At 42.1% G+C, this 16,854-nt stretch overlaps 1 protein-coding gene across 2 annotated transcripts in view; it reads left to right on the forward strand.

Annotated features, from left to right (window-relative positions):
• ddrgk1 (DDRGK domain containing 1) overlaps nucleotides 1-16,854 on the forward strand; it is a 97,505-nt gene that overhangs the window by 66,470 nt on the left and 14,181 nt on the right. For both annotated transcript variants that reach the window (XM_078223849.1, XM_078223858.1), the window contains exons 5-6: nucleotides 13,338-13,460; nucleotides 14,738-14,776. In XM_078223849.1, the coding sequence (XP_078079975.1) occupies nucleotides 13,338-13,460; nucleotides 14,738-14,776 (162 nt within the window). The remainder of the gene's footprint in view (nucleotides 1-13,337; nucleotides 13,461-14,737; nucleotides 14,777-16,854) is intronic.

The following is a 16,854-nucleotide window of genomic DNA, read 5'->3' on the forward strand; positions in this document are numbered from 1 at the left end:
GCATGATAAAGACTCAGGAGGAAAAAAGCAGAAATATTTATGTGAAATAGTGTGACATAAACCCAATATCCCGGTTGAGGCCGTCCTTGTGTGTGCGGAACTTGGCTATCAGTTTCTGCCAAGTTCCGCACACACAAGGACGGCCTCAACCGGGATATTGGGTTTATGTCACACTATTTCACATAAATATTTCTGCTTTTTTCCTCCTGAGTCTTTATCATGCGATCCTAGAATCAGAATTTATGTCACACTATTTGTAACTCCCACAGTTGCGTGGACCTGCAGAGTTTCACTGGCTGTCTTGTCTGGAGACAATACACATCTTTTTAGCCTGTCTTGATGCTCTCTCCACTCCCATTGTTTTGTTTCTTAAAGACTGGATTAGTTGTAAGTATTCGCATTCCAACCATTATTCATGTAAATTGAGTCTGTGTCTTATAAGTTCTGTTTGTGAACAGAATTCCCACTCACCTGAAGAAGGGGCTCAGAGCCTCGAAAGCTTGTGTGGCTTTTGCTACCAAATAAACCTGTTGGACTTTAACCTGGTGTTGTTGATGACGGAAGCCAGAGGGTGGTTGTAGAGGGTTGTTTTTCAAACTGGAGACCTGTGACCAGTGGTGTGCCTTAGGGATCGGTGGGTCCACTGTTATTTGTCATTTATATTAATGATTTGGATGAGAATATGGGAGGCATGGTTAGTAAGTTTGCAGATGACACCAAGTTTGGTGGCATAGTAGACAGTGAAGAAAGTTATCTCTGATTGCAACAGGATCTTGATCAATTTGGCCAGTGGGTTGACGAATGGCAGATGGAGTTTAATTTAGATAAATGCGAGGTGATGCATTTTTGTAGATTGAACCAGGGCAGGACTTACTCAGTTAATGGTAGGGTTTGGGGAGAGTTACAGAACAGAGATCGAGGGGTACAGGCTCATAGCTCCTTGAAAGTGGAGTCACAAGTGGACAGAGTGGTGAAAAAGGCATTCAGCATGCTTGGTTTCATTGGTCAGAATATCAAATACAGGAATTGGGACGTCTTGTTGAAGTTGTACAAGACATTGGTGAGGCCACACTTGGAATACTGTGTACAGTTCTGGTCACCCTATTATAGAAAGGATATTATTAAACTAGAAAGAGTGCAGAAGAGATTTACTAGGATGCTACCGGGACTTGATGGTTTGAGTTATAAGGAGAGGCTTGATAGACTGAGACTTTTTTCTCTGGAGCATAGAAGGCTGAAGGGTGATCTTATAGAGGTCTATTAAAATAATGAGGAGCATAGATCAGCTAGAAAGTCAGTATCTTTTCCCAAAGGTAGGGGAGTCTAAAACTAGAGGGCATAGGTTTAAGATGAGAGGGGAGAGATACAAAAGTGTCCAGAGGGGAAATTTTTTCCCAGAGGGTGGTGAGTGTCTGGAACAAGCTGCCAGAGGTAGTAGTAGAGGCGGGTACAATTTTGCCTTTTAATAAGAATTTAGACAGTTAGATGGGTATAGAGAGATATGGGCCAAATGCAGGCAATTGGGACTAGCTTAGGGTTTAAAAAAAGAAGGATGGCATGGACAAGTTGGCCGAAGGGCCTGTTTCCATGCTGTAAACCTGTATGACTCTATGACCCTAGTATCAGAGGAAATATGTGGGGTTACAGGAATAGGACCTGGATGGGATTGTGGTCGGTGCAGATTCCTTGGGCTGAATGGCTTCCTTCTGCAACTTGGGATTCTATGACCTTTGGACTGGATGACCAAAAGCTTGGTCAAAGAGGTAGGTTTTAAGAAATGTCTTAAAGGAAAAAAGCAAGGTGGAGAAGTAGATGGACGCTATTCTAGAGCTTGGGGCCTAGGCAACTGAAGGCCTGACCACCGATGGTGGAGTCGTTAAAATTGGGCATGGCACACAATGCCAGAATTTGAAGAGTGCAGATATCTTGAAGGGACTAAAGGAGATTACAGAGAGAGAAATGAGACCATGGAGAGATTTGAAAACAAGGATGAGAATTTTAAAATGAAGATGTTGCTTGATGTAGGCTACTGAGCACAGGGGTGAAAGTTGAAAAGTTGTAGGTAGTTAAGACACAGGTAGCAGAGTTTCGGATGATTGAGAGTTTTCGCAGCATATGTGCTGAGGCAGGGCCAGAAATGAATGACATGACAGAGGTGAAAATAAGAAAACTTAATGATGGCACAGATTTGTGGTTTGAAGTTCATTTTGGGGTCAAATATGATACCAAAGTGGTGAACAGTCAAGTTTTGTCTCAAGACACTTGCCAGGGCAAGGGAGGGGAGGGGGCCAGTCGATAAGGACAGAATTTCAGGTGGTGACTGAAACCAATGGCTTCAGTTTCCCAACATTTAATTAGAGGTATTTTTAAAAACTTATTTGTGCTTGGGATGTGGGCATCTCCTTGGGGATACCAGAGGTAATTGTCCGGGAGCAGCAAGAGAAGCCAATGCAAGTGATTATCTGGCTACCATTAAATAGATAAGAATAGAACCAGGTGAAAGCAGTTGATCCCAGCAGGATGACTGTGGTGAGGCATTAGAGGAGGATGGTGTGGTTAGTCATGTCAAAAGCTGCAGGCAGGTTGATAAAGGCTTTTGGGGATAATTTACCCTTTTGTCCCAGTCACATAGGATGTCGTTTGTTTCCCCATGTAGCTGCAGAGGGTGAATAATCTAGCAAAGTCTGTGATGTAAAATCAAAAGGTGAATGAAAGAATTCAAACCCTGAGGGGAATATATCCTTTATTTTTTTGAGGTTTGGCTAGACAGTGTGCTAGTGCTATTGTTTGGATTTTCTGTAGTGTGAAATGCTGCAGTATGGATGCCTATTACCCTCCACCACGTTGATGATGACTTTTTAACCACCTAGTTCTGATAAAGGTCATCGACCGAAAACACTAACTCTGTTTCTCTCGCCACAGATTCTATCAGGCCTGTTGAGCATTTTCTATTTTTTATTCCAGATTTTCAGCATACACAGTCATATGCTTTTGTCCCCACAATGTTGGTTGGGTTATCAATCAAAGGCGTGAATAGTATTAAATGAAGTTGGGGTGCCTCTCTGTAATGGGAAAATTGAACAAGAGGAGGTGTTCAGCCTTGTGACAGTCTCTAGAGACCACCTCCAATGGCCAACATTGACCAACTCGTATTTCCTGAAGTGGAGAAAGTAAGAAGGAGATTAGATGAAGGGTGGCAATGGGTAAACTGCCTTCAGTGAAGTATATGTTTGGCATGGGATGGATTTTTAATTGATCTGTTTTCATTTTCAAAGTTATTTTTAATTTATTTGTGGGACATGGGTGTCGCTGGCTGGCTGGCCAGCATTTATTGCCCATCCCTGTCCTTGGAGGACAGTTGAAAGTGGCTCGAGTCACATGTGGGCAAGACCGGGTAAAGAAAGCAGATTTCCTTCCCTAAAGGAAATTAGTGAACCAGATGTTTTTTTTCCGACAGTCGACAATGGTTTCATGGTTGTCAGTAGATTCTTAATTCCAGACTTTTTTTTCAATTGAATTCGACCGTGGTGGGATTCGAACCCGGATCCCCAGAACATTAGCGGAGTTTCTGGATTAATAGTCTAGCAATAATACCACTGGGCCATTGCCTTCTGTTGTGTCTGAAATGGCACACATTGATTTTTTTTAGGAAGTGGAAAAGGCCGTTGTTCTTGAACTTGCCATTTGCGATTGAACTCGGAACATTCCTGCGCATGTGCGCGCACACTGGTGATCGTACTGGTGATGTATACTGACATATATATTTAATGCCTTTTGAACTAATTTATTTAGTGTGTTCCCAAGTCATGTGATTCAGTTATTCTTCTGGTTTGATTTGTGTTTGCATCAAAAATATTTAAGTCATAAATGGAACTGCAACTTGTTGAAGGAATTGTCACATTGCATTTGAAGACAGGTGAGCAACCTACAGTGGGGTATTCCACAATTAACCAGACACAAGTCAGTTCCTCCGTTTCCTTATGTACATGATGCCTTCAGCAATAATTTTGAAAATCAGAACTTGTTGCGGTATATTATTTTTGTTTTAAAAATTGAGGCTACATGGTTACTTAAAAGTTATTTTAAAGAAAATGTAGAGTTTTAATTCTGAAATTTGTTTCGTATCAAAATTAAAACTCTGCAGTTAAGTGGTGTGGCAGGGGGTTTTTTGTTTGCACCATGCTGCATCCACTTTTGTTCTTGTGTGCCTGTTAGTGGAGGCGGACAATACCCACAGTTTTGCAACTGTCATTAGTGGTATGATTCTGAGTAGGTGGTGCTCTGAGCTCCTAGGTTATAATACATAGGTCAGCAACAATGTTTCCAAGTACCCTAATGACCTAACATCAAACCACTCACTGTGGGAGATATAGCAATGGTATAGTGAAGGAAGTTAGTTAGTTCATATACTTAACCTTTTACATGAGAATCTTTAAAATGTAGAGAATCGTGCTCCATTACAAGAATTTTTAAAACCCCATTTGAGACACTTAAGCACACAATCTGGACTGACATTCCATAGTGCAGCACTGAGGGAGCCTTTTGCATTAAGACATTAAGCAGAGCTCTTGCCTGCTCACTCGGGTAAGTGTAAGGAGTTCCATGTTGCTGTTCAAAGAAGATCGTAAGATATTCTCCTAGTTTACCTGCCCCTTCAGCCAGCATCACTGCCCAAATTGTCGCAGAATTCCTCTCCATGGTCTTTGTGGTTCTTAGAACATAGAACATTACAGCGCAGTACAGGCCCTTCGGCCCTCGATGTTGCGCCGACCAGTGAAACCAATCTAAAGCCCATCTAACCTACACTATTCCAATATCATCCATATGTTTATCCAATAACCATTTGAATGCTCTTAATGTTGACGAGTCCACTACTGCTGCAGGCAGGGCATTCCATGCCCTTGCCACTCTCTGAGTAAAGAACCTACCTCTAACATCTGTCCTATATCTCTCACCCTTCAATTTAAAGCTATGTCCCCTCGTGTTAGCTATCACCATCCGAATGCAATTGTCTGCAATTAGCTGTTGTGTTTCATATGTTACAACAGTGGGGCTTCAGGCGTACTTAATTGGCTTTGAACCACTTTGGAAGCATGTGTGTGGAAGACCCATATAAAAGCAAGTTTGTTTGAATTCACAATGTAGAACAGTGTTTATGATTTGAGTGTTTTCTTCAGAGTTTTAATTAAACTTTCACCTCATATTTGTGTAAAGGTCCTCCTCACGCTTTTAGACTCCAACATAATGTTGTTTCAGCCATCCAGATAATCATTTTGAAATTAATTTTATTGTTGCAGTGGAATTAATAGCATGAGGGAAAACACTCCGCTTGTTTTAACTTGAAGTAATATCAGGAAAAGTTTTAATACCCCTGTCAAAGCCCCTTCACGGTCTAGTTTGACGCAGGAGTAATTTTAAGTAAAACTTGCATTTCCTGTGTAGATGATCTAAAAACATTGCCTATAGTCAGAATCTTATTTAAAAATAGCACTTGGTTGCTTTCTCCTTGTGTTGTGACACACAAGCATCACATGCCAGTTAGAATGGCAGTTGTCTTTGGTAATAATAGATATCAACTGCAGGGATCTGCAGCCTTACTGTGACTTGGTTGTGTAGCATAGAAAGTTGCCAATGTTACACACCCTGTGGTCAAACGCTGTGTCCATTTTTCTATCTCGGCCCAAAAATAGTCCGGTGCAATCCTTTCCATGTATTTCCTGATGTTTCCCTGGTTGTAATAACAACTTGTGCCTACCTTTTCACAAAAAACTTTTGAATTATTTCTTCAATGGAGCTGCATCATTGTGTGAAGTGGTCGTGTGGTGAGGTAGTTCACAACGCTGGAAAGTTTAAAATAAAAGTTGAAAATGCTGGAAAATCTCAGCATCTGACAGCATCTGTGGAGAGAGAATAGGGCCAAGGTTTTGAGTCTGGATGAATCAGAAAAGATTTATACTGTGTGTGGGGGGGCGGGGGCGGTTACATGGTTTCACAGTAACTTCATTGCAGTGTTAATGTAAACTTGTGACACTAATAAATAAACTTTAAACTTAAAATTGGAAGAGAAAGAAGGATAATAAAAATGGATGAATGAGATGAAAAGAAGAAGCACAATGAAATAAAATAAATGGAGGGGAACCAGTAGATGTGTTATATTTAGACTTCCAGAAGGGATTCGACAAGGTAGTTCACAAAAGGTTAAGTCATGAAATAAGAGCCCATGGTGTTGGAGGTAGTATATTGGCATGGATAGAGAATTGGCTAATGGACAGGAAACAGCGAGTGGGGATAAGGGGTTCTTTTTCAGGTCGGCAACCTGTAACCAGTGGGGTTCCATAAGGATCGGTGCTAGGACTGAAATTGTTTACAATATATAACAATGGCTTGGAGGAAGGGAACAAATGTACTGTCGCCAAATTTGCAGATGCCACAAAAATACTCATTGGAATTTAAAAGAATGAGTGGTCTCACTGAAACATATAGGATTCTTAAGGGGCTTGACAGGGTAAATGTTGAGAGGATGTTTCCCCTCATGGGAGAATCTAGGACCGGGGGCAAGGTCTCAGAATAAAGAAGTGTCAATTTAAGACTGAGATGAGGAAGAATTTCTTCTCTGAGGGTTATGAGTCTTTGGAACTCCTTGCCACAGAGAGGCAGAGTCCTTGTGCATATTTAAGGCTGAGATAAATAAATTTTTGATCAGCAAGGGAATCGAGGGTTACGGGGAAAGGGCAGGAAAGAGGTGGCACCGTGGTTAGCACTGCTGCCTCACAGCGCCAGGGACCTCGGTTTGATTCCGGTCTTGGGCCATTGTCTGTGTGGAGTCTGCACGTTCTCTCCGTGTCTGTGTGGGTTTCCTCCGGGTGCTCCGGTTTCCTCCCACACTCCAAAGGTGTGCAGGTTAGGTGGATTGACCATGCTAAATTGTCCTCAGTATCCCAACATATGCAAGTGAGGGAGATTAGCGAGGTTAATACTGGAGTTATGGGGTTAGGGCCTGGGTGAGAAGCTCTGTCGGAGTGTCGGTGTAGACTCAATGGGCCAAAGGGCCTCCTTCTGCACTGCAGGGATTCTATGATTCTATAAAGCTGACATGAGGAATGTTGGCTCAGCCATGATCCTACTGAATGGTGGAGCAGCTCGAGAAGACGAACAGCCTACTTTTGTTCCTATTTCTTATCATCCTGTGGTTGTTTTGTGGAGAGAGAGAAACAGTATAAATGTTTCAAGTTGACTCAGAGCTGAAGGGGGTGGAAATGTAGGGGTGTGCGTGCGTGTGTGCGCGCGTGGCCGTGGCCACGTGTGGGGGAGGGGGGGGGAGAACCGTGTGTGTGTGTGTCCGTGTGTGTGTCTGTGTGTGTGTCCGTGTGTGTGTGTGTCCGTGTGTGTGTCCGTGTGTGTGTGTGTCCGTGTGTGTGTGTGTCCGTGTGTGTGTGTGGAGCCGTGTGTGTGTGTGTGGAGCCGTGTGTGTGTGTGTGTGGAGCCGTGTGTGTGTCTGGGGGCGGGGGTGCCTCCAGACACACGCACACGACTCCACCCCCCCCCAGACACACACACACTGCCTCAGGTGTGTGTGTCTGGGGGTGGGGGTGGGATGGGGGCAGTAAGAATGCAGACTCCTGAGTTTTGCCGTGAGGAGATTTTGTATCCAGTGAATGGCATGATTGTCCTGTGACATATGATTCTGCTCTGAGAATAAAGTGTGTGGGGTTAGGTCCGACCTTTCACAGATTTGGCTATCATCTACTGGTTTAGTTTGACTTGAGAGCCATGCTGTTTTCAACTGATTTTGTACTTTTGCCTAATTGAGTTTTCAAAATGGCAAGTTAAGACTAAAAACAGAATTGGGCTGGACTTTTCACATTGCTCCCTTCCCCCCATCTGCCAAGCTTTTGATTTAATCAGTGCTTGGAACATGTATTTCTGGGTCATGTTCAGTAATAGTGTATTCTGGTTTGTTGTAGAACACAAGTATTTTACTTCACAATTTAAGTGAAAAGTAAGTTATAGGTGTTAAACCACATTCAGCAAAGCAAACTGATCGTCTCCAGAAACTGTGGTAGATGTTTAGGCTAATGCATGTGATGCCTGGGCGGCAGGTTGCTTTCTCCGGGATTGTGTTAAGCTTCTTGAATGTTGTTGCACTGCATCCACCTATTTAACTGGCAAGTGTTTCATCACATTCCTGACTTGTGCCTTGGAAATGGAGAGGCTCTGAGTGTCAAGATGAGAGCCACTCACTGCAGAACGCACAGCCCACATTGACCATGGCATTTATGTAGTTGGTCCAGTTCAGTTTCTAGTCAGTGGTGTACCCCAGAATGTTGTTGATGGGAGACTTGGCAGTGCTAATACCATTTAATGTTCAGGAAAGGTAGCTAGATTTTCTATTGTTGATGGTCATTACCTGGCACTTGTGTGATGTGAATTTTACCAGCCTTTATCAACTCGAGTTTAGATTTTTGGGGGGTCTTGAAGTGCTTTGCTTTGAGGAATTGTGAGTACAGCTGAACATTGTACAAACATCAGCATGCAACCCTACCTGATTTTGAGAAGGAGGGTGGGAAATTGATGAAAAAGTTGAGGAAAGTTAGGCCTAGGTTACTGACCTGTAGCCATTCCCCAGGGCTGGGTTATTGGCCCCTAGGCCATATTCCTTTTAGTCAGGGATGACTCCCAGCTGCTGAGGAGATTTCCCTTGATCTAAGTTGACCAATTTTACGAGAACTCCCCGATCTCACACTTGGTCAAATGCTGCCTTAATGTGCAATACTTGTGTAAATGGTGGACACCTCAACAACATAGTAGACAAAGATATGAGTTTAGAGCTGTTAAGGATCTGAAAGACTGGGCCATCTCGTACAAGCTTGTAGGTTTTACCTTTTTTCTTTTTGATTGCTGGAGTGTTAGGTGGATATGTATACAATGCTAGCCAGCTATTATTTTCTGTGGAAATCTACATTCCTATCTTGAGTTGCCTGTATTCTCTCTGCGCAAATGCTGTCAGACCTGCTGAGATTTTCCAGCATTTTTTGCTTTTGTTTCAGATTCCAGCATCCGCAATAATTTGCCTATATCTTGAGTTGCCTCTTGTCTGATTCCAGAGTTTAAGCCTTCACACTCCTCTGCAGAAATGATTCCATATATTGGTGCAAAATGTGCTTCATTTCTCATTCGCCCTCTTTCAAGGCTAGAATATTTGACCTTTCTTCATAGCTCAGTTATTTCACACTAGCGATCAACCTTGTGACTCTGCACATAACTACAGTTTGGATGCTGCTTTTGTCTTTTGGTGGTCAGAATTACTGGTGAAGTGTGCTCGACCAGAACATCACACAGAGCTGAAAATAAATTGACTGCTATTTACTAGACTCTTCAGTGTTCCTCAAGTTTCCTTCCAATAATTGATACTGTTGTATGTATTTTTAAACTTGTGCTTATATAAAACTTTTCATGACCACCGGACACATCAAACCACTTTACATCCAATTAAGTACTTTTGAACTGTAGTCACTGTTAACATGTAGAAAGTGCAGCAGCCAATTTATGAGCAGCAAGCTCCTAAAAGATGACAAGCAGATAGTCAGTTATCAGCCAGGAAAGTGGGGATAATGCCCCTGTCTTTCATGGAAATAGTGCACTGGTATCTTTTGTGTCATAGAACCATAGAAAATTACAGCTCAGAAACAGGCCTTTTGGCCCTTCTTGTCTGTGCCGAACCATTTTTTGCCTAGTCCCACTGACCTGCACTTGGACCATATCCCTCCACACCCCTCTCATCCATGAACCCATCCAAGTTTTTCTTACCACTTTATCCGGTAGCTCATTCCACACTCCCACTACTCTCTGCATGAAGAAGCCCCTCCTAATATTCCCTTTAAACTTTTCTCCTTTCACCCTTAACCCATGCCCTCTGGTTTTTTTTCTCCCCTAGCCTCAGTGGAAAAAGCCTGCTTGCATTCACTCTATCTATACCCATCAAAATCTTGTACACCTCTATCAAATCTCCCCTCATTCTTCTACGCTCCAGGGAATAAAGTCCCAACCTATTCAATTTCTCTCTGTAACTCAGCTTCTCAAGTCCCGGCAACATCCTTGTGAACCTTCTCTGCACTCTTTCAACCTTATTTACATCCTTCCTGTAACTAGGTGACCAAAACTGTACACAATACTCTAAATTCGGCCTCACCAATGCCTTATATAATCTTACCATAACACTCCAACTTTTATACTCGATACTCCGATTTATAAAGGCCAATGTACCAATGCCCACCTGAGCGAGCAGGCAGGATCCTGAATGGAATGTAAAGCTTGATTTTTGTGCTTGGGTCTTGGTGTGGGACTTGAGCCCACAACTTTCATGGCTCAGAAGCAAGAGTCATATTTACTGATCCACAGCTGATCGTGCAATTACTGGTTATCTGTAAGGGCCTGTTGTTATCACGGGGCTCTTTGTTGGCTTCTGTTTTTGAAATCCTGAACCTTGCTGGTTTGTTTTAAATTGAGCTGAGCCCCTGATGTATTATTGATCAGCTCCCTCATGGAGACTGTCAGTACTTTGTAGTTGTTTTTTTATTTCTCACCTTTGGTATCAACTGCCCATTATTAGGAGTTTTAGTTTTGAACACTGAAGCGTCCAAACCAGAATTGTTAAAGCTATTAAATGTATTTAATTGGTTAATTCTTGTCTTTAGTCTTTGATATATTTACTATTGCCTTCTAAAGTTTATTTATTAGTCACAAGTAAGATTTACATTAACACTGCAATGAAGTTACTGTGAAAATCCCCTAGTCACCATACTCTGGCGCGTGTTCAGGTCAATGCACCTAACCAGCGCGTCTTTCAGACTGTGAGAGGAAACCGGAGCACCCGGAGGAAACGCACGCAGACACGGGGAGAACGTGCAAACTCCACACAGACAGTGACTCAAACCGGGAATGGAACCTGGGTCCCTGGTGCTGTGAGGCAGCAGTGCTAACCACTGTGTCACCGTGCCGCCCCGTTACAGTTTTCAACTCCCGCTTGCTCCCTCTACCCTTTCTATTCATCCTTCCAATGTGATATTGTAATATCCAGCGGCGACTTGTTATTTGCACCAATGTACATCCTGGAACTAAGAGCTAAGCTTTCTTTTAAGAAATCTATCTGGGCACAGCCTGGTTGTTATAAGTTTATATCTGATTCAGTTTTTATGAATGTTAAATCTGGTATGTTGTTGTGCTGCATTTTTTCTGATGCTTTGATTTTAAAAAAAGATATTGAAGCGACCTCCCGTTCACGTTTCCTTTACTACTAGGGGCGGCACGGTAGCACAGTGGTTAGCACTGCTGCTTCACAGCTCCAGGGACCTGGGTTCGATTCCCGGCTTGGGTCACTGTGTGGAGTTTGCACATTCTCCTCGTGTCTGAGTGGGTTCCCTCCGGGTGCTCCGGTTTCCTTCCACAGTCCAAAGATGTGCAGGTTAGGTTGATTGGCCGTGCTAAAATTGCCCCTTTGAGTCCTGAGATGTGTGGATTAGTGGGTAAAATGTGGAGGGATATGGGGGTAGGGCCTGGGTGGGATTGTGGTCGGTGCAGACTCGATGGGCCGAAGGGCCTCTTTCTGCACTGTAGGGTATATTTTCATTTTCATTTACTACAAGTGAAACAAGCCCCATTTTCTTTTTGCTCCATTTGAAGAGTAGAAATAATTGCTTTTCCAGGATCCTTTCCTCTTTTGGTGCTTGAAACCAATGATTTTTTTAAAAGTTCAGTTCAATAGAAATGCTCACTTTCTCCCTTCATGGCTGAGTCGGTTCTACACTCACTGCTGAACCAGAAGGCTGTAGGTTCAAGTCCCACTCCAGAACCTGAGCACAAAAATCAAGGTTGACACTGTAGTGTAATACCGTGGGAGTGCTGCACTATCGGAGATAGTCACCACAATCTTGCTCCCTGGTGGGATCTTATGGTCCTGCCAATGATGCACCCCCGCTGTGGGTTTCCCAACGGCATTCAATGGCGGTTGTCAACGGCGTTCAGCCCCGTTGACAACAGCTGAACCATAAGATCTTGCTGCCAGCGAGTGGCAGGCCGCCACCCACCGCCAAACACGCCGCAGAGAGGGAGAAAAATTTCACCCGCTATCTTTCAGATGAAACATTAAACCAAGGTCCTGTCCACCCCCTCTGGTGATAAACGATTCCATGGCACTATTTTGAAGAAGAGCGGGTGAGTTATCCCATGTCCTGGCCAATCCTAAACTCTTAATCAATACTACAAAAACAGATTATTTTCACCTAGCTGTTTGTGGGAGCTTGCTGTGTGAAATTTGGCTTCCATAATTCCGATATTACATTTCAAAAGAGCTTCATTAGCTGGTCAATCTTGAATCAGGGCCACAATCTCAGAATAAGGGACAGGCCAGTTCAGATTGAGATGAAGGGAGGATGGTGAGCTCCGTACTCCAAGGGCTGGGGACGCTCAATCATTGAGCATGTTCAGGACATAAATCGAGAGAATTCTGGGCACTGTTGGCATTGGGAGATATAGGGATTGTGGGGGAAAATGGTGTAGAGGTAGATGATCAGTCATGATCTGTTTGAATGGTGGAACAGGCTCAATGGGCTGAATGCCCTACTCCTGTGTTCCTATGCAAAGCACTTTGAGACATTTGTCGGTTGTGAAAGGTGTTATAAAAATGCAAGTGTTCTTTCCTCCCCCATCACCCTAATTTTAAAAATCACGCTCCAACTCAATAAAGAAACATTTACCATTGCACTGAAGATTTGTGACCACATAGCACTTAAAAAGATATGGGTAATCGAATAGAAGTTCCAATAATTGTGTGCCTTTATATTCTACCAGAGTCACTTGAGTCAGAAAACATTGTGCATTAGCCACTTGTTTTCTACCTGTTAACCAATATACAGTTTTATTTTTGTGCATTGTAAGGCATGCATATATGTCTGTTGCTGCTTTTGTAACTTGAAGCAGTCAGACCCTATGTTCTGCCTTTGACAAAAATGCTTGGCATCTTGACATCTAGGCTGCACTGTTGGGGGTGAAAAGGGACTTCCCAATACTAATTAGGAAACACTGTTATGCAAATTGTCGAGGTTGCTTCCTATATAAGAGTGGCATATCTTCATAAACACATAACTTAACACGATGCACCTGCACAGTGCATGGGTTATAACTTGTCAGCTGCACAAATGTATGCCACGCACAAATAATGGATGACGATCGGTTTATTTTTTATGTTCAGTTGAATTTCATTTCAGAATTGGAGCTCATTGAAAAACATCTACCGTCTGTTTTAAAACCGTTCTCTCTTTTTTTTCTTGCAATAACAAAAGGAAGAAGAATTGAAAAAAGCATGGGAAGAAAAGCAACGCCGAGAGCACGAGGAATACCTCAAGTTGAAAGAAGCATTTACCGTTGAAGAGGAAGGAATTGAGGTAGAACCAGATGAAGATGAGGTAAATATTGACATAAAAAGCATGAAGAAGTTGAGAATTTGATATTGCCCCATGATTATCAGCTCCTGCCACCAGTTCAAGCCTGCTGGCTGGGTTTTAAATCTTTGAAAGCGGCTCTTATGATTTTTTTGTTCCTAGTTTGGTGGCTACCCATTGTTTTTAATTTTTATTTTAAGTCGCGACTTAGAAAAATTTGAATAATGTTTATGGAACTTAATATTCGTAATGTCCGACCTGATATCGCTAATTTTTTTTCTTTCTATTCCTACCTCTCCATGTATTATAGGTAGAGAATGGAATTAATACTACTTAACTAGTGTTTAGCAATGCTGAATGTTGCTCCAAATGCAACACTTGCACAATTTTTGTAGGTGTTTTATATGTTATTTATAGATTGACTTATGATTGCAATACTTCTCATCCTATCCTGATAGTTAAACAAGCTTCAAGATGAGAAACACAATATAATTGAGTTGCAATCTCTCCTGTTGGAGCTGTCTAAAGGCAATCAAACAGCAAGCTTAGATACAATACCAGAAGTATGGTCCTGCAGACTGTTCTTAGTTTGCTGGGAATTAATAGTGCATCTTGCTTTAACTTTTCATGCTTGTTCACAATTTTACTTTGAACATGTACCAGCCCTAACTTAAAAGGAAGGCACTCGTGTTCATTAATGCACTTTCCTTCCATTTTGCTGAACACTTGAATCAGTGGATTTCATCTTATATGAAAAGTGGTATGGTAAAAAGAAATATGTAGTTCTAGTGAATTAATAATACTGCATACCCTGCAGCTATGATGCAGACATTGTGACATACAAATAACTTTGATCATCATTGTCAAACTTCATTGTTTAAAGTTTAGTTTGTCTGTCAAAAGTACCTTTCTTTTTACCCTGAAATTTCTGTGCTCGCATGTCTAAACAGAAGGTAGCACCAAATAAATATGTGGCCGATAAGTTCCCTATTACAAAACTGCTTTTAGTTCTTGTTTCGCACAAGTTCTTTTTCACTTCAGTATAAAAGACCTTGCGTAATAAGGGCCTATTACTTCACCAAAGTAATCCCCCTTTAATTTCCCTGCTGAAGGTTTCCTGATTTAATAAAAGGCATTGTTCCCCAATCCCAGATGAAATGAAAGTGAAACTTCTGCCATTTGTTAAAGAAAAGCTTCCAATTTTCAGAATTGGTACAGTATTGTAATGTCGAACCTAACAAACTGTGACTAACTGCAATGTTCTTAATTTTTCATTCTTTGACTGTTTCATTATTCTTCAGGCCCAAGATCTTCTGAAGGAGTTCATTGACTACATCAAGGTAGTGGTTATATTTTATGTTGCTTTGCCTGTTTAATCTTCTGGAAAAACTGCAAGAGGATTATTGTGAAGTTAGTATGGCAGACAGTTGTTGAACTTGTGTAAAATTCTTCTTTACTGTTGTCATGTTTTGGCTTTTTTTTTGGGGGGGGAAGCAATTTTTCCACAGGCTTTGAGAAAAATAATTGATTTTAAATGTCTTAAAGCATCGTGTATTCATGCAAGTTTCAAACTAACTAGCGGCATCTGATACGCTAAGCGTTGTTCGAGCGCTATCTTTCATGTCGTTTCCCGGTAGAATGTAAACGTGCAACTTTTCATCCCCTTTAGGTAATTTGATAACCTTGCGCTCATTGTGCAGAAATACCTTTTGTGGTTGTAAACGAAAGATGCCAGAGACTGAAACACAGGCAGGCAGTTAAGCTTTGGAAACAAAAAACAGTGAGGCCCAGAAAAGGGCTTGTGAAAAGTGCACAATGCCAGAGGAGGTAGAAATTAGTTTAAGTCTGGAAAGATAACTCACTGATGTAAGAAGTTGTAGCATGCATTATTTTTGTCTTATTGCATAATAGCAGTGATTGTAATTGAAATAAGAGTTGCAATGTATTTTTACTTGCTCTGAAACAGAGCCACTAATCTGCATCACTTTTTGCTTTGGCTCTTCACTGCAAGAGTGAAATATGAGTGCAGAAAAGCATGAATATCGAGCCCTAGTAACAAAGAAATTTGATTATTCCACCCCAGGGTTATGCTTTTATATAAATAGATAGAACGGGATAAAAATGAGCTCCATTTTAGTAGGTAGTATGCTTAAAATTACCTGTAGATGTGAGTGTTGTTATGAGTTGGTTGGGAGGGGGGGATGAATAGGACTGGTTGGATTGCTCTACAGAGAGCCAGCATGGACTTGATGGGCTGAATGAGCTCCTTCTGTACCTTAATGACTTTGGGTACTCTATGCCATTGTAGTTGAGGAACTATTTACAGCAGAACAAATGTGGTTATAACTTTGAACACAGTATCATTCATGCAAACGTTCAACAATTTTAATATCATTTTAATATCATTGCGTTAAATCCACTTGATCTCCTTAATTGCAAGAAATTTGGTCAAGCCAGTTGGTCTGATAGTGAATCTATAATGCATGAATTCACAGAAAGGATAACACAACAATCAGCATTTGAAAGGGAAAGATCAGTTAATGTTTCAGATCTCTCACATACAATATTAGCCTTTCTTTCTCTTTCAAATGTCTGTTGATAAGCTTTGTATTTCTAAGCTTCCACAATTAATGGGGTTCATTTTAACCCAACCCACCCAGCATGATGCTGCTGGGATGGGATTCACCATCTAGTTCACTAATGTCCTTTAGGGAAGGAAATCTGCCGTTCTTACCTGCTCTGGCCTACATGTGACTCCAGAGCCACAGCAATGTGGTTGACTCTTAAATGCTCTCTGAAATGGAGGGCGGTTAGGGATGGGCAATAAATGCTGGGCCCAACCACACACTCATCCCGTAAATGATTTTAAAAAAAGGAAGTTGCAAAGGCAGTTGAGAGAAATAAAATTGCAGGGTTGTGGGCATAGAGCGAGGGGAACAAGATTGGATTTCTTTACAGAGAACTGGCATGGTCTCAATGGGCAGAATGGCCTCCTTCTGTACTGTACTTTTGACTATGACACAGAATTCATAGCATAGCAACCCTACAGTGCAGAAGGAGGCCATTTGGCCCATCGAGTCTGCACCGACCACAATCCCACCCAGGCCCTACCCCCATATCCCTACATATTTACCCGCTAATCCCTCTAACCTACACATCTCAGGGCACTAAGGGGCAATTTTAGCATGGCCATTCAACCTAACCCGCACATCTTTGGACTGTGGGAGGAAACCGGAGCACCCGGAGGAAACCCACGCAGACACGAGGAGAATGTGCAAACTCCACACAGACAGTGACCCAAGCCGGGAATCGAACCCAGGTCCCTGGAGCTGTGAAGCAGCAGTGCTAACCACTGTGCTACCGTGCCGCCCCTTGTATTTGTATTGCGCAAATCGTATATATCATGTGTAAATTCTTT

Source organism: Mustelus asterias, chromosome 1, assembly GCF_964213995.1.
Source record: "Mustelus asterias chromosome 1, sMusAst1.hap1.1, whole genome shotgun sequence".
Lineage (NCBI taxonomy): Eukaryota > Metazoa > Chordata > Chondrichthyes > Carcharhiniformes > Triakidae > Mustelus > Mustelus asterias.